At 41.2% G+C, this 24,760-nt stretch overlaps 1 protein-coding gene across 1 annotated transcript in view; it reads left to right on the top strand.

The window, feature by feature from the left end:
• The window catches only part of LOC101165418 (melanopsin-A), a 32,548-nt gene extending 8,432 nt beyond the window's left edge, over positions 1–24,116 (top strand). The window contains exons 2-11 of the mRNA XM_023963602.1: positions 3,952–4,094; positions 13,597–13,730; positions 14,802–15,005; positions 16,365–16,536; positions 16,671–16,829; positions 17,248–17,355; positions 17,858–18,053; positions 18,121–18,285; positions 19,487–19,543; positions 19,747–24,116. Of these exons, the coding sequence (XP_023819370.1) occupies positions 3,952–4,094; positions 13,597–13,730; positions 14,802–15,005; positions 16,365–16,536; positions 16,671–16,829; positions 17,248–17,355; positions 17,858–18,053; positions 18,121–18,285; positions 19,487–19,543; positions 19,747–19,911 (1,503 nt within the window). The 3' untranslated portion in view covers positions 19,912–24,116. The remainder of the gene's footprint in view (positions 1–3,951; positions 4,095–13,596; positions 13,731–14,801; positions 15,006–16,364; positions 16,537–16,670; positions 16,830–17,247; positions 17,356–17,857; positions 18,054–18,120; positions 18,286–19,486; positions 19,544–19,746) is intronic.
• The last annotated feature ends 644 nt before the right edge of the window (positions 24,117–24,760 follow it).

The raw sequence follows: 24,760 nt of genomic DNA, 5'->3' as shown, positions 1-24,760 counted from the left end.
TTGTATTCGTGATCCTTTTGAGTTCATGTTTTACTTCGAAGCCCATCGAGACGACTGTTGTTGTGATTTTGGGCTATACAAATAAAATTGAAATTGAAATTGAAATTGAGGCACCGACTCCTCGGTAGTCAGATTTACAATTGCAAGAACTGAATATTTCACCATTCATCATGTAACATCCGGTGTTGTTCCACGCACCGACGTAAGTTGATGACGTATGTGACGTGTGACGGAAGTAAATAAAAGAAGAGAGTTGTCTGCCGAAGAAGCCTCTTGTAGTTTCTGAGTATCCTAAAATAATACGGAAGTATTGCATGGTGTCAGAACGGAGCGTGCCCAGATCGACCTGACGATTGAAGATGAAGAGCGCCGGCGTACTGATGCCGCGAATGGATTGGGATTCCAGCAATTTACCTGACACATGGAGAAAATTCCGCTAGCATGTGGAGCTCATGTTTTCAGGCCCGCTGCGTAATAAATCTCTGGAGGAGAAATGCAGCTACCTGTTGTTGTGGATTGGAGAAAAAGGCAGAGATGAGCAGATTGAGTTTTAAAGTGGACACTGGTGCTCAGGCTAACATCATACCACCCAAAATATTTCACCAGATGTTCGGGAGTGTCGCCTTACGCCCAGCAGACAGCAAGCTCACTGCATTTGGTGGGCATTCACTGAAAACAGAAGGAGTCTGCAGGCTGACATGCAGACACAAAGAAAAGATGATTCCTCTGGATTTCACCATAATAAGCGAAAAGGCTCCCCCTGTCCTAGGCATGCGTGCTTGTCTGGACCTCGACATATTCAGAATAATACATGTCATTTCTGCAGAACCCAAGAGAGGCACAAACATCCTGGAGGAGTTTCCTGACGTTTTTGAGGGTGTTGGTCTATTCCCTGGAGAATGTAAGTTTCAGCTAAAACCCTCAGCTGTTCCAGTGGTGTTCCCCTCTCGCCGGATCCCGCATGCGCTGCGAGACCAGCTAAAAGCTGAGCTCGATGCTATGGAAAACACAAACATAATACAGAAGGTGACAGAGCCAACAGAATGGGTAAATGCCCTAGTGGTAGTGGAAAAGCCCCAAACCACGAAACTTAGGGTGTCTAGACCCTCGCCCACTGAACAAAGCCATCCAAAGACCCCATTACCCCCTGCCTACGTTGGATGACATCACACCAAGGCTGGCGGGTGCACAGTCCTTCAGCGTGCTGGATGCCAGATCTGGATACTGGGCGATAAAATTCAGTGAGGAATCATCCATCACTTCACAGCCTCACTTGCCTCATCAGACAGCACGTTCACATCGAGGAAACTATTAAACATTAGTGGGTACTAGGGCTCACGGTATGAGTAAAACTCCCGATATGCGATATTAGTTATCAATATCGCGATGACGATATAACTTGCGATAAATGAACAACTAGCAAAAACAACAAAAACATTTCCATTTCACTGCAAAAGTTTAATTTAAATAAGAGTCAAAATTCCTTAAATTATTCTCCAAATGACCGTCGTCTAATTAGGAGGGCAACATCTAACATAAAAGCTCCATCCGATTGGTCAACAACATGAAGGGCTTCATCTGATTGGTCAAATGGCTAAAGGGATTTATTTAATTAATTAAATAGTTCAAGTTGCCATAGGATTGTTTTTAGCACATTTAAGGTTTACCATTTATTGCGATTTTCGCTCACTGTTGCGATATGGATATTGCACAGCTTGAAATCGCGATAAATTTGTGATTAATTGTGTAGGCCTAGTGCAGGGGTCGGCAACCCAAAATGTTGAAAGAGCCAAATTGGACGAAAAAAACAAATATGTCTGGAGCCGCAAAATATTAAAAGCCCTATTTAAGCCTTATAATGAAGGCAACACATGCAATTAATTATTAATTAATACAGTTAAGTTTGATTTCTGTGCAAATGTCAAGCAAGTCAGTGCAAGGGTAAAACAGCAGCATCCTCTTCTTTCGCTGTACATCTCTGGCAAAGACAGTCAGTTTGCGCTCAAATGACAGAACAGCTTCAAGCATTTGCGGCGCCTGGAGACTTTCATTCAGCTCGTTCAGGTGGTTTGTCACAGTCATATCCACCAAAAAGTGCAGCTTTTCGAGCCACTCAGTATCTTCCAGTTGCGGGTAGTTCAGGTCTTTGCTTTTCAGGAATGTTTTAACGTGTTCGAAACAGACGACAAAGTGATACAAAACGTCACCCCTGGACAGCCATCGGACTTTGACGTGTAGCAGGTGATCAAAATATTTCCTTTCAACTTCATCAAGCAATGCACGGAACTGACGGTGGTTCGATTTACATCAGCCACCTGCCAAGCGGTCCGCTAAAAGTTAGAAAAAAAAAATAGCCCTGCTGGTAGAAAAGTGTGTCGCAGGCTATGACGCAAATCTTTGTTGACAGAAACGTTGAAATTTAATATTGTAGTGGCGGTCATGTGCATTTTAGGTCTGTTAGCAGCAGGGGATTGTGGGATGCGGTCTCCTGATCTAATTAGGGCTCAGCATGAGCATTTCTGTTTGCCCACGTTTCTTTTCATATGGCAGTTTTGTTGTTCTACCTTAGTTTATTCTTCCTGTTATGTTGTTTCTTAATGTTGCACCATGAGTGTGGGAGAGGGAAAGGTTGATCACACCTGTGCAATGTTCAATGTGTTGTGTGTTCAAAATAAATTGCCTTATTGTGCTGGAAAGGACACTGCGCTCTCAGCTTCTCTTTCTGCCTCTTCCTCTCTGAGACTATGCAGTCGTGCGGTATGTGGGACATAGAAAGTTCTCTAGCGCAGCCAATTGATTGACAGCTCAACTTGTTGACCGCTTGGCTCCCGTATTTCCCGCTGCAAGTGACGTACCTGCTGGGCATTACAATATTTATTCTACACATTCTTACAGCATTGGAAAACGTTAAGAATGTTTGTGTCTTGTTTTTCCTTCTACAGAAACCATATTAAAACCGCGGCCTAGTGGGTACATTTTAGAAAGAGTAGGTCCTCCTCTGGAAGAAGCTGCTTTAATTTTCTCACAAATGATGTCATGAGTCACCTTTAGGTTGAAGGCCACTGAATTGGCGCTGCTTCAACTGGCCATGTTTGTTTAAACCTGGGAATCGGTCCTTCTAATTAAGAGGAGGAAAAATAAAATGAAAGAATAAGTGTGGGATTTGCTGTTTTGTTTGGAGCAGAAATCTCAGCAAAGGAAAAAATGTAAGCATTTCTAAAGTTATTATTTAGCATTTCATTTGAAGGAATATAAGAATGTATGCAGCAAGAAAAGTCAACGGCCCCGAGAGTCAGTACCTTATCTTCAGAAACGAAGATCTTTGTTTCTATGAATGAACCCTCAGAAATTCTTGGATTTCTTTTAGTCTTCATCTTCTTTTTCTCCTTTTTCCTTTTTATCCTAGTTTTAGATTGTTACTAAACCCTACGACCACCTTTCTGACAGTAGAAAACCAATGATGTCAAACTATACAGCAGGATTGATGGGTAAAGGATGCATTCCACAAAACAAGAAGACTTCATAGTGAGGCATTTTAACAAACTGCATGACTTTGTGTATGAACTGAGTTGTCCAAATAAACCAGCTCTGCCTGAAGCTCAGGATAGTAAGATCACAGCTCTTTAGAACTTTAGTAGATTTCTGGTTATTAACTGAAACATCCGAATGCCAGTAGGTGGTGCCTGACTTAAGAGGAAAGTTCTAATTTACCATTTGCTGCAATTTGGGAAAAACCCAATCACACTAGTGGGATGCAGCTACTTGCCGTTTGGTTAGCCACGCCCACACAGTGATGTTGTCAAAACTCTTCAACAGGTTTTAACTACCAACTTCAGCTGGGAAAAATCCCCAATTTTGAATCCAGTGGAATAAATAAGGAAGATCTTGTAAGTATTTGGGGTTCATGTTGAGGAAGAATTCAAGTTTGGCTCTCTGCTTCCTGTCCTGCAGGTGGCGATGGTCCCACAAACCTTTCACCCATTCCCAACAGTGGACGTCCCTGACCACGCCCACTACACCATTGGATCAGTCATCCTTGCAATTGGCATCACCGGTATCATTGGAAACTTCCTGGTCATCTATGCCTTCAGCAGGTAGGATGATGGGTTTACTTCTTGTGACCTTAAATGTCTGTTTCTGCGATTCATGTGATAAACAGACTGCTGCACCTTTTGAGGATCACTGCCTTTGGTCTTGACTTTGTTGTTTTGGTCTCCAAATTATTGTAGGTCGTGGTCCAGGTTTGTTTACTTAATGGGTCACGTTGAGTCATCTTAAAGTGTTCTAGTCTGCGATCCTGTTGAAGTTTCAGCTAATCATACCTCAGTGTACTAAAGCTCATTCTTTTTAGTTTGTAATGGGGAGGCTCTGCTGCTCCGTTTGAAAGAGTTGGGCTGGCTGAAAAAGGTTAGGCTAAATTAGGATCTGCTTTTGTGTTATTTTTATAGCAACACATCTTCATTATTTGTGTTGTACATTAAGAAACATTTTAATGTTTTTTTGTTTAATTTTTTTTAACCCTCTCTCAATTCAATTCAATTCAATTCAATTTTATTTGTATAGCCCAAAATCACGACAACAGTCGTCTCGATGGGCTTCGAAGTAAAACATGAAATCAAAAGGATCACGAATACAAAGAGTTCAATAGAAAAATACTAAAATGAACTAACAAACTGACTAAGCTATACTGGCATCCCTGCCCTTAGACCCCCCTTCGCGGTAAGGAAAAACTCCCAAAAAAACCGGATTCCGGAAAAAACGAAGAAACCTCAGGGGTGCCCACATGAAGGAGGGATCCTCCCCCAGGACGGACAGGCGATTTACCAGAAATCTTAGAGAAGAATTAACTTATCTAAATCTACAACTACATATATAAAAGTCCAGCAGACGAGCTTCATCCAGCCGTGGTTGTGGGGACAGTCAAAGGCGCGAGTCGAGCCGGAGACAGGAACCACAGCCAGGTGTAGGAGCAGGAGCAGAGACGAGGTACTCGGTCAGGTACAGAGCAGAGACGAGCCAGAGATGAGCCAGAGGCAGGATCCACAGCCAGGTGTAGGAGCAGGAGCAAAGGCGAGGTAAACGGTCAGGAACTGGAGCACGGATGAGCCAACTGGAGTCTGGAAGCACTCCCACTCCCCAGGAGGGGAGAGGAAAAGAGGGACAATACATGAATCGCACTGCACCAAACAGAGGCATGGAGAACTAAATGATAAATTATGATCAAGAATAGAGGAGAGGAAGGGTAGAAGTAAAAAAGGAAAGAGGACAGAACCCCAGTGCACCATAGTTACCCCAGCTTCAACTTCTAGCAGCCTTTTAAAAGAAATAGTTATTATTAAGTTTAATTTAAACAAACTAACATTAAGTTAAATAATCTCTGAATACTAGCTAGTCTGACAATAAGCCTGTCCAAAGAGGAATGTTTTCAGTCTAGCTTTGAATGTAGAAACTGAGTCGGCCTCTCTTACATGAGCTGGGAGTTTATTCCATAAGACAGGGGCTTGGTGGCTAAACGCTCTACCTCCAACCGTACTTTTACTAATTCTAGGAACCACAAGCAGTCCTGCATTTTGCGAGCGAAGTGTTCTGATTGGTTGGTAAGGGACTATGAGGTCCTTAATATAGGACGGGGCCATTCCATGTAAGGCCTTATAGGTTAACAGGAGGATCTTGAACTTAATTCTAGAATCAACTGGGAGCCAATGGAGCGAAACTAACACAGGAGTGATGTGATCTCTTCTGCTGGTTCCAGCTAACAATCTAGCAGCTGCGTTCTGAACAAGCTGGAGACTTCTTAAGGAACTCTTAGGACACGCTGCTAACAAGGAGTTACAGTAATCCAGCCTCGACGTAACAAATGCATGGATGAGTTTTTCAGCATCACTCTTAGAAAGTATATTTCTGATCTTAGCAATATTTCGCAGGTGAAAAAAGGCAGTTCTACATGCCTGAGATATGTGAGCCTTAAATGATAAATCCTGGTCAAGTAAAACCCCAAGGTTTCTAACTGTGGAATTAGGGGCTATACTTATGCCATCCAGGGAGACTATCTGAGCAGACAGAGCATCTCTGAGGTTTTTAGGACCAAGTATAATGACCTCAGTTTTTTCTGGGTTCAAGAGGAGGTAATTAATTGTCATCCAGGTCTTGATGTCACTGATGCAGGCGTTCAGTTTCTCTATCTGGTCATTCTGGTCAGGCTTCATGGATAAATACAACTGCGTATCGTCGGCATAACAATGAAAATTAATGCTGTGTTTCCTGATTATGTTTCCTAGGGGTAACATATAAAGCATAAACAGGATCGGTCCCAAGACTGAGCCCTGTGGGACTCCATAGTTGACTCGAGTGCACTGAGAGGAATGGCCATTTACATTAACGAACTGATACCTATCAGACAGATAGGATTTAAACCACTGGAGAGCAGATCCTCTGATCCCTATGTCCTGCTCTAATCTATGGAGTAAAATACCGTGGTCGATAGTGTCAAAGGCAGCACTGAGGTCCAACAGGACCAGAATAGAAAGTAGTCCCTTTTCTGAGGCCAATAACAAGTCATTAGAGACTCTAACTAGTGCAGTTTCCGTACTGTGGTGAGGTCTAAACCCCGACTGAAAGTCTTCAAAGTGGCTGTTGTCCTGTAGGTGGCAGTAAAGCTGCTTAACTACAACTCTTTCTAGGATTTTAGAAATAAAGGGCAGGTTTGATATCGGTCTATAGTTGGCCAAGATGCTAGGATCCAAACTGGGCTTTTTCAGAAGAGGTTTAACAACTGCATATTTAAAAGACTGTGGCACGTAACCCGTTTCCAGAGAGGCATTTATCATTGTTAATATGGGATCATTAATTAGGGGAAAAGTTTCTTTAAAAAGTCTAGTGGGAATTGGGTCTAACAGACACGTTGAGGATTTGGAGGACGTAATAATTGATGTTATTTCCGCTTGATCCACAGCAGTGAAGCAGTCTAATGTTACAGAGGTTTCTATGGATGCCTCCATTTCTACCGCTTCAGCCTGTTCTGGGCTGATAATAGGAATAACTTGATTTAACTTATGTCTAATATTTGAGATTTTACTATCGAAAAATGTAAGAAAATCATCAGAGCTGAGAGAAACAGGAACATGTGGTTCTACTGAGCTCTGACTGCGAGTTAATTTAGCTATAGTGCTAAAAAGAAATCTTGGATTGTTTCCATTCTCTGATATTAAGGTTGAATAGTACTGGCTTCTAGCTCTACGCAGAGCTTTTTTATAATTTAATAGGCTATGTTTCCAGATATCCAGAGACTGCTCTGAACCGGAGCGGCGCCATTCTCTTTCCAACTTACGGGTTTCTCGTTTAAGAGAACGAGTTTCAGCGTTAAACCACGGTGCTACTCGGTTTTGTCTGACGAACTTAGGTTTCAAGGGGGCAACAACATCGAGTGTACTCCTGAGGGCTTGTAAGGCATCATTAACAAAGTGGTCATTTATACTAGGACTGATACTATGGGAGCTGGTCTCAGAGTATTTTCTCAGAATATCACTAAGTACTGGCTGAACTGTGTGTTTAAACTCAGACACAGAACGGTCAGTTAAGGTTCTTCTAAGTTGTTTCTTATTCACTGGGACAGAAGGATGTTCCAGTGTAAACTGGAAGGTAATCAGAAAGTGATCAGAAATGATGGGGTTAAGAGGAAGGACACTCAGCTGGCTGATCTCTATCCCATGGGTTAGAACAAGGTCCAGGGTGTGCTTATGACAGTGAGTGGGTTCATTCACACTTTGGGTGAAACCAACATCATCTAATAAAGCTGCAAAAGCCTTTCCTAGGCAGTCACTGGGGTCATCAACATGAATATTAAAATCCCCTAATATTATAATTTGATCAGAATCTAAGACAATAGTCGATAGGAAGTCGGAAAACTCAGTTAAAAATTCTAAATATGGGCCGGGGGGGCGATAAATAATTATGAGTAAAACAGGTTTTCGAGTTTTCCTGTTTGGGTGACTTAAAGACAATATGATGCTTTCAAATGAATTATAAGCATTTTTAACTTTAGGGCTGAGAAGTAAGCTAGACTGTGATATTACTGCCAAACCACCTCCTTTCCCTGAAATCCTGGATTTCTGATAGTTAGCATAAGTGGGGGGGGTTGCTTCATTCAATCTAACATAGTCATCCTGATGGAGCCAAGTTTCTGTTAAGGCTAAAAGACTAAGATTGTTATCAGTAATTAACTCGTTGACTAAGAGGGACTTGGAGGAAATGGATCGAATGTTTAATAAACCGCATTTAATGACATAATTCTGCTTGTGAGAACTGCTGTCTGTCACTTTTAAGTTTCTATGACGCGCTCCTTTCATTTGTCTTTCAGCACATAAGCTAAAGCTCGGACCTGCTTGACTTTCCCTCTCATATTTGATATTCTGCAAACAGCTGGACAAAACCTGGAGATAGATTTGCTTTCGAGCTGAAATGTGGGAGCAGCTTCTGAAGACAGAACTGTTTTTGTATCTATTTTCTTACTTCCCCTGCGCTAAAAAGGAAGACTAAAAGGAAGTAGCAGGGTCAGATCCTTCTGTCCTATCACATTTAATTCCTCTAAATGTTAGATTTTCTGAAGGAAATTTATAAGTTTAGGGTTTGTTCCTTTTGTTTTCAACATGTTTCTATTTCTGAATCCTTGAAGCTTGTCATCTGGCCTCATTGTGATCTCTGCAGAGCAGTGTTTAATACAAAACCATATTCCACACACATGAAGCTGCTTTTCTTCTCTTTAAATATTTAGGATCCATCTTATCTCATAGAATTCATAGTTACAAATTTTCTAGCCAGACTACAGGGTTAATAATTGTTCTATGAATTTCTTAAACTAGAATGGGGACAGAGCTTTCAGCTGTCAAGCTCCTCTTTTGTGAAATCAACCTGCTGTTTTAGTTCAGGAGGTACACACCGTCTCTGTCTAAGATTCAATCTTTTAGTCAGATATAGCTGATGGTTTAAAAACCCACTCTAATGAAAATCCTGTTTTTAATCTTTTTTTAAACGTTTTTGTGGCATTTTTTGATGGTGGAAAACATATACAATTAAAATTAAGCCTAAAATTGTATTTCAGACCTTTTTTTAATTCAAATTGTTGTGACGCAGGGGCAAAAAAAAAAATTTTGGAAAAAGCTTGCAGCAGTGACGTAGAATCTACAATGAGCGGGCCACAAGCTCTCTGCTCCACTACATTCTGATGCATCCACTTGCAGGCAAATACACTATTACCAAAAGTATTTGCTCACCTGCCTTGACTCACATAAGTGCCATCCCATTCTTAACCCATGGAGTTCAATATGATATCGGTCCACCTTTTACACCTTTTATAGCTTCAACTCTTCTAGGAAGGCTGTCCACAAGGTTGAGGAGAGTGTTTATAGGAATTTTTGACCATTCTTCCAAAGCACATTGGTGAGGTCACACACTGATGTTAGCTTGCTCTTAGTCTCCGCTCTAATTCATCCCAAAGTTTTTCTATCGGGTTTAGGTCGGAGCAGGCCAGTCAAGTTCATCCACACCAGACTCTGTCATCCATGTCTTTCTGGACCTTGCTTTGTGCACTGATGCACAACCAAGTTGGAAGAGGAAGTGGCCCACTTCAAACTGTTCCCACAAGTTTGGGAGCATGGAATTGTCCAAAAAAACTGGCTCTGGGGGCCCTGCTGGCCCTGGCCTGGGTGGCGGTCTTGGTCGCCCGGGCGGCGGTTGTTCCCTGCCGGTTCCCGTGTGGCGTTGGGGGGATTCCGGCTGCCGCTGCTGCTGCGGTGGGGGTCTTGGGGTGGGGATGGCTGGGCACTCTCCCTCCTTCTTTTCACGTTCCACCATCCATTTTAGAAGAACATAAACACTCACCTGAGCACTGGTGTTAGCTCACCTTTGCACTAATAGTTTGCATGACTGAATGACTGAAATATTTCACACTAGTTGGTTTTAAGGCATAAGTATGCGTGTGAACACTATCTGTTTTGTGTACATGTCGACAGGTGGACATTTTTGCAGCTAGCAGGTGTGTTTAATACATTTCAGTGTGTGTGTGGACAGGCTCCGCCCCCTTTTTTTTTTCTACATTTGAACCTTACCATAATGATTAACAACCAGTAAACTTGTTGCTTTATGCTGCTTCATGGTCTTATCCCCCTTCCCCTCCTATTATCACCCCCTACCCCCCCTCTCTCTAACGTCCCTCTCTCTTCTTCCCCTCTTTCCTTTTCCGTCCGGTCCAACACCAAAGATTTTCAGACATGATTGAAATTAATAAAGTTTGGCCTCAATTACAAAAGGGGTTTATTCAGACATACCTTTGGTTTGTCTGAAGATTAATAACCCCTCTTGTTAGAGTAAAATATGTCCAACACAAGAGGCCCTCAGCTCTCATCTGTCTGCCCAGCTGTTGGTCAGGACAAGTTAAAAAAAAAAAAAAAAGGAATTGTCCAAAATCTTTTGGTATCCTGAAGCGTTCAGAGTTCCTTTCACTGGAACTAAGAGGCCAAGCCCAGGTCCTAAAAAATGACCCCACACCATAATTCCTACTCCACCAGATTTCACTCTTGGCACAATGCAGTCTGAAATATACCATTCTCCTGGCAACCTCTAAACCCACACTCATCCATTGGATTGAAAGATGGAAAAGGGTGATTCATCACTCCAAAGAACACGCCTCTACTGCTCTAGAGTCCGGTGGCGTCGGACTTCACCCCACTGCATCCAACACTTTGCGTTGAACTTGATCTGTGGCTTGGATGCAGCTGCTCGGCCATGGAAACCCATTCCATGAAGCTCTCTGCGTTCTGTACTTGGGCTAATCTGTAGGTCACATGACGTTTGGAGCTCTGTAATAATTGACTGTAAAGAAAGTCGGCGACCTCTTTGCACTATCTATGCGCTACAGCAGGGGTCGGGAACCTTTTTGGCCAAGAGAGCCATAAATGCCACATATTTTGAAATGTAATTTCGAAAGAGCCATACAATAATGTAGTGTCCCTTCCCCACACTGAGGCACGGAGACTTAACCTCTTTTAAAGTTCTTTATTCCGATTACTGCAGACCGCAACAAACGCCGTACAATTAATTCAGCAACTCCTGAATCTCTCCCGCCGAGACGAGAGCGCTTCTCCCAACTTTATATTCCCCTGCTCCCGCTCCAGCCCTCCCATTTCCCTGATTCGGCCCATAGCTGAACCCCATTGGTCCAAACTACCTAACAACAGGCTGAGCGACAGAACTGAGGGCCAATCAGATCTCTGCTTGACGCGTTCAATGAACTCCAGAACTTTTAACGCGGCCCAACAGCCATCCAACTCAGTCCGCGACAATTTGTTTAAAACTAAATATACAAATGAATGTGTGCATTTGATTTAATTTCAACATTTTTAAAGTACAATAAGTCTGTGGATTCTTTTTAATAACATTGTTATGCTGTTGCTAATAAATGATGAGTATTTTCGTGGTAGTTTTGCTGATGGTCTAGTCTGGTTGATACGTGGTGAGTTTCTGCTTCGTTCAGGCGTTGAGACTTTAAACGTGATCATAGGTCTGAATGTTCTGTAGATGTGACAAAGACTGCTCACATGCAGACGGGGAGCCAAACATATACTCACACGCTGCAGTGAGTGACGGGAAGCGGGTTTTACGTTTTTACAATCCCTGCGCGATTCACCTGCTGCCTGTCCCCAGAACACCTCAGCCCCACCCTCTGCTTTCTCCCTCACACATCCCGTCCCCGCATCTGCGCGCTCTTTCTCAGAGACGGGAGCGCGCAGTTTTAGGCACGTCAATTCACAGGTTTCCAGCTGGTACAAACTCTGTGAAATAATAGATAATAGTAACTGATAGCGCTGGCGCAGATTTCTCTCTCTAAGCACTGCTACTACTGCGCGCCTCTGGCATCGCATCGCGCCCGAGAAGGACTGGTCTAATGAAAAAAAAAAAGTATAATTAAAGATTTGTCTGCGAGCCACATGTGACCATCAAAAGAGCCATATATGGCTCGCGAGCCATAGGTTCCCGACCCCTGCGCTACAGCATCTGCTGACATCTCGCCGTCAGTTTACGTGGTCTACCACTTTGTGGCTGAGTTGCTGTTGTTCCCAAACTCTTCCATTTTGTTGTGACAGAGCTGACAGTTGACTGTGGAATTTTTAGGGGTGAGGAAATTTCATGACTGGATTTGTTGCATCCTCTTCACTAGGCTCCTAAGAGCGGCTCATTGTTTGACAAATGTTTGTAAAAACAGTCTGCATGACTGAATGCTTGATTTTCTGCACCTGTGGCCTGGCCAAGTAATAAAGACACCTGATTCTGATCATTTGGATGGGTGAGCCAATACATTTTTTGATATAGTGTAAATCCATGTACGTCTTTGTTTTCCTTGTGTGAGCTGGCGTCTGGCTCAAAACTGTACAGCTGGATAGTTTTGATATTGCTTTCCATTTTTGTTATACCAATAATGTTAGATTGGGGTTGTGAGGGGCTGTTAGTTAGCTGGTGATAATGTGAACATTTGAATGATGAGAAATGGGGGCCAGCTAACTCTGGCTAAAGGTCCTTCCCTCATCTCAGAGGCAAATTTCAAGTGAACTCCTGCCTTTCTGCAGAAAACGACACGCTTTTTGATTTTGGCTAAAAGGACATAATCATAATTAAAAGACCACCGGGAACACATTGAAAATAGATCAAAATATGTTTGAAGTGGGTCTGAAAGGTAGCATGTTGGTAGTTATTTAAATCATTGGTAGAATGTGGTGCTATAAAACAGATTGTCTGCATCTCTTTCTGTGTTCAGACTTGATGTGGTCATTTCTGCAAAGACAGTTTTCCAGTAAAACATTTTTATTTATGTTGAGTCTGAAGGATAGCAGCTTTCTGACAGAACAGAAACAGTCCTTTCCAAACTTTTTCAGCAGTGAGGTGAAGCCTGCTCAGGTTCTGTGGGGTTCAATTAGAACCTCCTGCTGGGAGGAGCAAAACCCCTGGCAGAAGTATTTGTCACAGACCAGCAGGATTTCTCCACTTCCTGAAAGAAGCTTCTTCTGTAACGGCCCGTTTGAGGACAGTATCGATCACTTTGTCTCAGTGATTGATCGCTTTTTCACTGAAAAGCGTCCTTCTTTATGACGGACGGTCCTCGGCTTAATGAGCAGCTCTGCTGTTTTTCTGTGTTCAGTTTGTTGCCGTCATTCTGGCTGAAAAGCTTCAATGATCCATTCAGCCTTCGTCACATCAACAGATGGATTCTTCCGGTCCAGAACAAAGAAAACGCTACTGAAGAACTTCTGAAATTCTAAAAAAAAGTCACACATTTTCACGTCTATTGAAGGACCAACCTTTCATTGGTCAGTTTCTTTGATAAAGTTCTATTTTTATTTAATAAGAAACTCAAATAAACTTTTAAAAGTGTGTTTGGTGATCATTCATGGTTCATGTTTGCTTTTCAGAACAATACCTGGTCATTTTGGGAGAAAAGACTGCTCTTTTTGGTTCAAAAACCATAATTTTCTGGATCCAGAACCGAGACGCTCTGTCCATCGACCAGATTAAAGCTTCCTCTGATCTGCAAAGTTTTTATGTTTGCAGGAGTCGTAGTCTGCGGACGCCAGCCAACATGTTCATCATCAACCTGGCCATCACCGACCTGCTGATGTGTGTCACGCAGTCTCCCATCTTCTTCACCACCAGCATGCACAAGAGATGGATCTTTGGAGAGAAGGGTACAACTGCTCATGCTCAGAACCCACAGATTTGGAACCCATACAATCCAAATCCACAAGTTCAGAACCCATACCTTTAGAAAGAATCCACACGCTCAGAACACATACCCTCAAAATCAACACTCTTAAAACATACACATGGTCAGAACCCATGTCCTCGGATTTCACACTCTTAGAACTCAGACAGGGTCCAAACAAATGTGCTCAGAACATCTACCCCTAGAAACGTCACTCCTAAAACCCACACATGGTCAAAACACACACACTCAGAACACATGTCATCGGAACCCACACTTTTAAAACTCACACATGATCCAAACATATAAGCTCAGAACATCTACCCCTAGAACCCTCACTCCTAGAACCCACATGTGCTCAGAACCCACAAGCTCAGAACATATACCCTCAGAACCCACACTCTTAGTACCCACACATGCTCAGAACACATATTCTCGGAACCGACTCTCTTAGATCACACACATGGTCAGAAAAAGAAAAAAAACTAGTTTAGAACATCTGCCGCCAGAACCCTCACTCCTAGAACCCACACATGGTCAGAACCCACATGCTCAGAACACATACTCTGAAACCACACTGTTAGAACTCACACGTTCAGAACACATACCCTCAGAACCCACACTGGTAGAACCCACACATGGTCAGAACACACAATCTCAGAACACATGTCTTCGGACCCTACACTATTAGAACTCACACATGGTAAGAACATGTACTCTGAAACTATACACGCTCAGAACACATACCCTCAGAACCAACACTGTTAGATCCCACACATGGTCAGAACACATGTCTTTGGAACACACACTATTATAACTCACACATGGTCAGAACACACAAGATTAGAACCTCCATGTTAAAAAAGAGGCATCCTCAGAACCCAAGAGTTTCTAATGTTGCATAGTCAGAACCCAGAGACTCAAAACACACATGTTCATACTTGAACACACCCAGAACCCACATGGTCAGATCATACATGTGCTTAACTGACAGCATAAAAATGGATGGATGGATGGACAGGTGGTTATCTGACTGGCTTTGGTCTGTCTCCAGGTTGTGAGCTGTATGCTTTTTGTGGCGCTTTGTTTGGGATCTGCTCCATGATCACACTGACAGTGATTGCCATTGACCGATACTTCGTCATCACGCGACCTTTGACCTCCATCGGTGTGTTGTCACGGAAACGAGCCCTCCTCATTCTCTCGGCAGCCTGGGCATACTCACTGGGCTGGAGCCTGCCACCTTTCTTCGGCTGGAGTGAGCACACACACACACACTCAAAGACGCACACAGATGTGCTCGTGACTGACGTCAAACGTGAACCCCTCCCTCAAAAGATCTGCTATCAAGCTTTCTGTCGAGGTCAGGGCCTCTGTGTTTAACCCTTTTTATTAGCCATCGAGGATTTGTGAAGTGGCTGTCTCATCTGCTGTTGGAGCAGCTCCAGCATCACTGCATCTCCATCCAAATACCTTTGCAGGTTCTTGTCTATGCAGGTCATGTTCTTACAGAATTTCAATCTTCATCAGGACTCAACTCAACTCAACTCAACTTTATTTATAAAGCACTTTAAACAGAACAAGGTTCACCAAAGTGCTGAACAACACAAAAATTAATAAAAGCACATGAAAATATAAAGCATAAAACACATAAAATAGGTCCGGATTCCAACTCAGTTAAAAGCCAAAGTGAAAAAATATGTTTTAAGAGCAGATTTAAACTGTTGCTGCTCTCATAATGGGGGTCATCAGAAGACCACAGGGTCTAAAAAGGTTTTTTTAAAGGCACATCTGAGTGTTTCAGCAGTTGATCTACCAGGAAATATAGAGGAGAGTAAATATAGAGCATAAAGAGTTTTGTCTTATTCCTTCCAGGCATCAGCTACTATGACCATAAGTCCAGAAGGAGACTGAACAGACATGGTGTTTGAAAGCTGAAGAGAAAAGGAACATTGAAGCACATCTGAGGTTCAGAAACCTGCATCTGAACAAACATCAAGACTTGTGGAGCAGAGATCTTTGAGAGCAAAGAGGAGATGTCTGATAATACAAAAACATTATAGAAACTGTAAAACACAGTGGTGGAGGGTTCATAATGTGGGCTGTATAAGTCCAGTAAAATAGTTTGTTTTATTCAAATGAGCAGTGCTGCTGTATGAAAAAAGATACAATCCCTTTCTTGCTGCTTAATTTGAACTTGATTTCACCTGAGACTCAGAAGCTTTATGTTGCGGCTCCTCATGTCATCTCATGCAGACTAGCACCTCCTGCGCTCTGGTTTCATTTGCACTCCAAAGTCAGTGCAGATGGCAGATGAAAGCAAAAGCTTTGGGCCTACAGCTGAAAGTTCATCTTTTCTTTTTAACTCTTGTTCATCTTTTGAGAAACAAGATTAATTTAGTTTTGCAGATTGTGCACACTTTGAAACAAAACTATATTTTTAATGAGTCATTTATATGTGTCTGTCACATGCTGATGCACGAATGGCACGTTCACTTTCATGTCTGGGCTCCAGGCTGCAGGCGCATCTTTAGGAAAACGTTTTCATTGTTTCAGGGAACAGAGAAGTTTTTATATCATATTCCCCTCTCTCTCTGTGAATACCTCTCATTCTCAGGTGCCTATGTCCCAGAAGGCCTCTTGACTTCCTGTACGTGGGACTACATGACCTTTACCCCGTCTGTGCGAGCGTACACCATGCTACTCTTCATCTTCGTCTTCTTCCTGCCACTCTTCATCATCATCTACTGCTATGTGTTCATCTTCCGTGCCATCCGCTCCACCAACCGGTCAGTCTAAACTCCGTTTAACATTGGATTAGCTGTCACCATCTTTATTTGCAGTTACCATGGTGACTGGTTAAATGGAGAAGTCTTAGGCAGGATTGTGTCAGGGGGTGAGCTGTGTATTTGTGTGTTTTCAGGGCTGTGGGGAAGATCAACGGCAACACTCGAGACGCAGTGAAGAGTTTTAACAGGCTGCAAAACGAGTGGAAGATGGCGAAGATCGCATTGATTGTCATCCTGCTTTATGTCATCTCTTGGTCGCCGTACTCCACTGTGGCGCTAACCGCCTTCGCTGGGTAAGGTTCACAGACAAACAAACAAACAGTGCAGACAGCGTTGATGGTTTGACATTCAGACTTCTGTTTCTGTTTTCTCACTGCTGGAATTTGATCTAAACTTTCAGAGAGTGTGAACAATAAATGAGTGATTAGGCAACACGTGGTGAGCAGAATCAGGGTGAGAGAAGAAAGTGGAGAGCATGAAAAGCAAAGCTCACCACAGATTATGACAGACTACAAACCCATCTTCTGTTTGTTGATCTTCTTCTGGAAGTTATTTTAACTGGAAAAATGGGCAGGTTTACAGCTGCCACTGTCACTTTTGTTGAAGTTCTTTGGACCTGATGATGATGGTCCTGGTTGAAGGTGAAGCAGCTCTTTGTCAGCGGACTTGTGCGGATGTGCTTCAGGACTGAGCCTGATTTTTTTGCTGCAGGTATGCAGACATGCTGACTCCTTACATGAACTCGATCCCCGCCGTCATTGCCAAGGCCTCTGCCATCCACAATCCCATCATCTACGCCATCACGCATCCAAAGTACAGGTAGGGTCCTCCATCTTGCAGCGCCATCTCCATGAAGTCTGAACACTGGGTTCATGAACAGGAATAAAAAAAGAGATGAATTGGATCTTCTGCTGTCAGTCTTTCAAAAGGATTTTAAAAAACTGCTGTAAAACATTTACATGCTTTGATTTTTTCCACTTTATACAAGTCAGTAATTAAAAATTATTAAAAAAAGAGTAAATTACTATTTTATGGTCAGTAATTTACATATCTTTAATGTAAATTTACTGGAAACAAAAGAAAAGCTTTTGTAAAACAATGTGTTTTTAGTATTATTTATTCAGTAATATTTTTATATTTTTATCTTTGATATATTGTTATGAGTGGGCTGCAGATGTTAAACATTCTACATGAAAGGAGCTATAACTAGGACCATGGTGGCTACTGTCAAGTTTACAGGACTTGGATCATTCTTGCTTCAGTTTCTGGGAGGGAGTGATCTGTTTATCTTCATGCTTCCTGCTCTGGTCTCTCACTTCAGGATGGCGTTGGCTAAGTACATCCCCGGTCTGGGCGTACTCCTTTGCATCCATCCTAAGGACCTGCGCTCAGCCAGCAGCAGCTTCGTTTCCACACGGCGCTCCACAGTAACCAGCCAGAGCTCCGACATCAGTAGCCAGCTTCGGCGGCAGAGCACCTTCAAGTCCCGCCTCTCCTCCTTGTCAGACAGCGAATCAGTGAGCTTTGGTGGTTTCGAAAAGCACATTTTCAATCCAGAGTTTGCCTAATTGTTCTCCTCTATAGGGTCTGACGGACACCGAGGCCGATCTATCCAGTTTAAGCTCCAGACCTGCTAGCCGGCAGGTATCCTGTGAAATTAGCAGAGACACCGCCGAGCTACCCGACTTCAAACACACCTCCAGCTTCAAGGCTAAGCTGAAGAACAATGACTCTGGCATCTTCGAGAAGGTAACTTCATGAGTCAGAGCAGCACAGTTTCCATCTCTAAATGATAATGATGTTCCAAGATTCCAAGATTAACCTGATTGGTTGGACCAAATGAAAAGATTTACTCTACTTTTTAACACTTCAACTACACTCACTTAAGGTACACCGTGCTAGTTTCGAGTTGCACCCACTTTTGCCTTTAGAACTCCCCTAATTCTTGGTGGCATAGATTCAACAAGGTACCGGAAACATTCCCCAGAGAGTTTGGTCCATTTGACATGACAGCATCACACAGTTGCTGCATATTTGTTGGCGGCACATCCATGATGCCAATCTCCTGTTCCACCACATCCCAAAGGTGATCTATTGAGTTCAGATCCGTTGACTGTGGAAGCCATTTCAGTCCAGTGAACACATTGTCATGTTCAAGAAACCAGTCTGACACGATTCCAGCTTTATGACATGGTGCCTTATCCTGCTGGAAGTAGTATTCAGAAGATGGGTACACTGTGGTCAGAAAGGGATGGACATGGTCAGCAACAGCAGGCAGGCTGTGGTGTTGTAACCATCCTCAATTGGTACTAAGGGACCCAAAGTGTTCTAAGAAAATATCCCCCACACCATAACACTACCGCCAGCAGCAGCCTGAACTGTTACAAGGAAGGATGGATCCATGCTTTCATGTTGTTGATGCCAAATTTTGACCCTACCATCCGAATGTCAAAGCAGAAATGGAGATTCATCAGACCAGACAAAGTTTTTCCAATCTTCTGTTGTCCAGTTTTAGTGAGTCTGTGTGAATTGTAGCCTCAGTTACTGTTCTTAGCTGACAGCATTGACACCTAGCGTGGTCTTCTGCTGCTGTAGCCCATTTGCCTCAAGGCTGGTCGTGTTGTGCGTTCAGAAATGTTCTTCTGCAGACCTCAGTTGTAACCAGTGGGTTTTTTGAATTCCTGTTACCTTTCCATCAGCTTGAACCAGTCTGACCACTTTCCTCTGACCTCTGTCATCAACAAGACATTTCCACCCAAAGAATAGCTGTTCACCGGATGTTTTCGATTTTTCGGACCATTCTCTGTAAACCCCAGAGATGATTGTGCAGGAGGAGCCTGTCTGTTGGGTTTCAGAGTTGTGCTACTGGAGCGGCTTCAAACCACAGTTTCCTGGAAATTGTTTTCATTGTAGTTTTTGAAGCCTTTAACTCATTTTCTTTTGCTTTCAGACGTCCTTTGACACCGTATCGATAGGAGGAGTCAGTGAACACAACAGCATCCCAAGTGTGAGTAAAAATCTATTTAAGCACATTGTAGAGGTTAGGTATTCAAACTTTTTTCTAAGAATCCCTGATATGTTTGTGTATCTCACAATACTGAGTCAATGAATTAGCTTGTAAAAAGTTCTGCATGAGCACTATCTGCCCAGCAGATAAGTTGTGTTTGTTGCCCGATGACAGTAAACCTTGTCAATTGTCTGTCCTGACAGAACAGAGACTTTGGAGACGGAAACGTGACGAGAGCCACGATTGGACGAATCCCAAGCATCGTCGTCACCTCAGAGATGAGCCCCTTCCTTCCAGTTGGACGAAATGGTTCACGCACGAACAGATCCAAGATGGCCAACAGCAGTGCGGGGGCGGGGCCTGTCTAGAACTACATCTCTTGTGATTCTCCACCCCCCTGAAGTCACATGACGATAAAGATAGAGGCTTCAAACAAAGAAAGTCAGAAGTATTTATAGCTGATGAGGAGTATTGTAATGCTCTTTCTCAGATTTAGATGAAAATGAAGGCATTTTAGTCCTCAGATCTGGCTGAAACGTGTTGCCTAAATAATCGTTAACTGGTTTTAGTCTAACATTATCTCTAGATTGCAGGCGAGTCAAAAACAGTCAAACTTAAAGTAAAACTTGTTAATTTGATGATATTGGACTGAAAATCTTGGTCTGAGCAAAAGTCTTCTGCTGCAGCAACAACTGAGGTTAGGAAAAGCACTGGACAAGTCAAATCTCTAAAAATGAAACATGAATAAAAGCAATTCAAATGAAGACAAAAACATTAAAAAACAATTCTGTCCTAAAAGACAGCTCACAGTTTTTGATCTGTTGAAACTCAGTGAGCTTACATTTGGTTTTTGAAAAATTTTGGCACAAGCAAAAGGGGAGAAATGCGTGGATGAGAAAACCAAGAATCAAGTTGTTTGTACATCCAGTTTTCCCTTGTGTTTTCCTCACTTTTCTAAAAACAACCCAATAATTTAAGAGAAATCCATTTTACAGAAAACCAAAGCTTAGCTTTAATTTGTTAAACCTGCTTCATAGTAAAGGAAACAACAAAGCACTGATGGAGGTGTAGCTTCTAAAATACAGGCCCAAGCTAAAGATGGATCAACAAATTTTTTTATGAAAAAATAGGGGAATTCTAATGTCTGTGAAGGCTTTTGTGGTCCTTCAGTCCGAAAAACAAAGCTCTCCTTTATTGCTTTCAGTGCGGGACATAAGGTAAAGTGTGATAAAAAAAAAGTTGTGTTTCTGATGTCACCAGCCATTTATTTGTTTAAAGAGCTGTTGTGGAGGTCTAAACAAACTTCAGATGAGTGACAGAACAGGACAACAGTTTAACAACAAAACACGTTCTTTTTCAATTTCTGATCAAAAAAGAGTTTTAAGTGTACGAATGTTGAGGACTGTGTGTTGGATTTCCGTTTAGTCTGAATACCTTTAAGTTTTAAAAGTAGTTTTTTGTCTTGTAAAAAGTTAACAGTGGTTCATGGTTGGCTGCTTAATTACCTATCTTGAAAAAAGATAACGTCCTGCAGTGGACTGGTAAACTGTTCCGTTTGTCCACTGCCTTTACCTGACAGTAGCTGAGATTGGCTCCAGCAACCCTGTGACCCTGAACAGAAATAAGTAGGTTTAGAAGATGGATGGATGGAAAAACATCGGCTGTCAGTTGTTTGATTTTAAAGTTAAAGTTAAAATCAAACAAACCAAACTGAAAATTTTAGAATTACGGCCACTTATCCACAATCAGCTTCTACAAAATTTGTCAGAATTTAATGTAAAATTCTGTTTTTCGAAGATGTTTACAATTATGGAAAGCCGTTTCCATGAACTTTGTTCTTTCTGAATGTTTCATTTAAACTCCAAAGTTCAGAACATGAACATGTTCCGAAAAGCATTGTTAGCGGAGTGCTCACATTTGTTAACAACACAAATTCATAACAAAAGTAGACTTTTTAGTTCACATTGTGTGGGAATATTTCCACCTAAAACAGCAAACACCGTGTCCATTTTTGTCAAATGGTTTTGACTGCTGGCCTGCAGTCTTCCTCAGAAGGTTTCACGCTCGCCATGACATGTCAGCGATGTGCTCAGACAACTGTGATGACTTGATCTCTCTACTACTGTATGTGAAGATCTGTCAAACCCAAATGAAATTTGGGTTTTTCCAGTTTTTACTGGAAAAACATGTTTTTTTTAGTTAGTTAAGCTAGCTGTTCCTCGACACTTTATGGTGCAACACTGGACTCCAATTTGATTAAAAAAATGTTTTTGGAGTAATAGTTGCTAGTATTGGTTGCTGCTAATATTTGCTGATTCAGCATCAGCTTTATTTGTTTGTTTTTAGCACAGTGGTGGTCACATGTCCACTATTTCGCATGAGATGAGTAAAAAAGGACAAAACTGCCTAAATGAGACAGCTAGTCCATTTTTAGTATTTATTTTTTACCTAAAACGGCAACACCACCACCAACAGACAACTTTAACATTTAGTTTTTCAACAAAAACGTTTTCTTAAACCTTGAATTAAAAAATTGAACTTCAGAGTAAAAAGTTAAAATTTGGCTTGGATTAAAAAAACAGCTTTTTGAAGTTAACATCAGCTTTTTTACAATTTGTTTCTATAAAACAAAACACTATTTTAAAAGAAAAAACAACAAACAATTCAAAGACTAGGAGAAAAGAAAGATTGAGATTTATGTGAGATGTATTTTTTCCCTATAGTGGATCTGCTGTATTGCTTTTTCTCCAATTCTGTCTTTGTGCTAAACTAAGATTTAATAATAACAGACTTCAGAAGGGTTTAAAATCCAAATCTAAAAATATCTTGTTTTCAATTTGTTGTATTTGTTATTTACTTTTAATCATTTTTTATTTGTGGGGCCTGCAAACGCACTTTTGCGAGAAAAAAAACATTTTGACAGCTGTGTTCTTAAAAAATAGTGCTGTAAGTTGGTCTTTACCTCTTTGCTTGTGTCGCTTTTGTGTCTCACCTTTTCAGGATGTGTTTTAGCTTAAAAGCAGTGTTGTGGAATGTATTCTGATGTTTGTACGGGTTCTCAAAAGGGACATAACTAATGACTACAAGGCAGCTCTGGTTCAGCCTAATTTAAAGTGCTGGATTGTGTGAGATTCTCTGTACAGTCACTGTATTTCTGGTTGTTTTCTGTCAAACAGCACTGGATAACTAAAAAACGATGCTTAATAGACAATAAGTAAATAAACAACATTGAAAAACATTTGCTAAACTGTTAACTGGTGAATTAAGTTGTTCTTTATCACTAAATCAGGGGTCACAAAGATGTTGCCCTTGGCAAAAAAGTAGTACACTTGAAGTTTATTCTATTAAGTATACTGGAGTATAGAATAGGTATAGCAAGCACAGACAATGCATATGTAGTATAGGAAGTATAAAAAGGGAATACTTCTTCAGACTCAATTAGAATTTTTTAAGTTTACAATATATAGATGGTGTATAAAAAGTAAACTTTAAGTATACTGCCTTACTTTTAACATAGACAAAGTATTCTTGTAGTACACTTAAATAGACTACTTTTTGCTAAGGGTTGTTTGCTACTTTCAAGATCTAAAATAGAAAGTTGATCATCAAAACAACTGTGTTTCTGTAGAAAATTAAAAAAAATAGAAAAATATAAGGCGATTTCCCGCTAGACATATCACCACAAAGAGATCCAAATGAGCTCAATAGTCACCTAAAAAGCTTTAATTTACTTTTAAGGAGAAGAAAATGATTTGAACCCAGAATTCTCCGGCGTTCAGTTCTCCTAGCCATTTTACATCTAATGATGTGACAAAGTCAGTTTGTTTGAAATTTGCACACAGTTATAAACCGAGCAGGATAAGATAATTTTGTATTGTGACTTTTCCAAATCAAAACATTTATGGGGGGCTAAATTCTTCAAAAGTCTTCTTTTCAACAGCAACTGTAAATGCCTAATTTTAATGCCAACTTGAACGTCTGGTTTTTCCACTGTTATCTAACATTTGTCACTGTTTTTGGTATCTAAGGAGGAAGAATAATCCAAAAAGTTTGGTTCAATAGTCCTCATTTGTTGTACTTACCTCCTGACTCCTCCATCTTCATGTACTCGGACTGCTCCAGACTGAAGATCATCTATGAGACCTCACCACAGCAGTTAACTTAACAATATTGAACATAAATGTCTGATGTATTACACCGTTTATCACAGTCTCTGGGAAGATGTTATTTAAATGAGAATAAGGAAGATTTCCTATTAGTTTCAATGTTTCACTATTTTTTTTAATAAATTTTTAGGATTCACTGTGGATGTGTATTTTTAACAGATATGATTGTATGTGAAGAATGACACGTGATTTTTTAAAGACTTCAAAGTAAATGTTGGTTTAGTCCCATTCCAAACGTCTTTTGATCTGTTGTAAAGTTAAAAATTAATGTCCCACTAGCTGTCATGCACCTAGGTGTGTGAAATTTGTACTCATCCCCTGGGTCAAAATAAAACAAAAAGAGTTGTAAAAAGCAAAACTTGAGATATAGGCAGGTCCACTGGCACAGAGTTAGTGTGCTCTCATTTCTCATCATCCCTTTGCTTACACCCTCTCCAGCTAGTTAACAGGTTATCACAACCCCAACCTAACATTAGTGGTGCAGCAGAAATGGCGAGCAATATTGGAGCTTTCCATCTGTACAGAATTAGTCAGATGCCAGCTCAGATGAGGAAAATAAATATTAGACGTATCTATTTGTCTGCAAGTGGATCCATCAGAATAAAGCAAAGCAGGGAGCTTGTGGATTGCCATAATAGTCTGCTCTGGATAGATAGATTAGATAGATAGATAGATAGATAGATAGATAGATAGATAGATAGATAGATAGATAGATAGATAGATAGATAGATAGATAGATAGATAGATAGATAGATAGATGACTTTATTAATTTATTAATTTAATTTATTATTAATTTAATACTTTATTATTGGATGCACGATTTGAAAAAAGAACTAATCAGAAATGCAATTTTAATCTTAATTTTCTATATATGTGACTTCTGTCATTAGAAAAATGTCACAAGAACATGTTAAAATACCCAAAACACCATTATAATCCAAGTGGGTCTTAAAATGTTTCTCTATTTCATAAGCGCTTTGTGTTACAAAGTTAAGGAAAAGAAAAGTGTGAAAAGTTGCAGATTCAATGTATTTATAAACTGATGAAAAT

The sequence above is a fragment of the Oryzias latipes genome, chromosome 15 (genome assembly GCF_002234675.1).
Source record: "Oryzias latipes chromosome 15, ASM223467v1".
NCBI classification, from domain to species: Eukaryota; Metazoa; Chordata; class Actinopteri; order Beloniformes; family Adrianichthyidae; genus Oryzias; species Oryzias latipes.
This window is presented reverse-complemented; position numbering and strand designations above follow the sequence as displayed.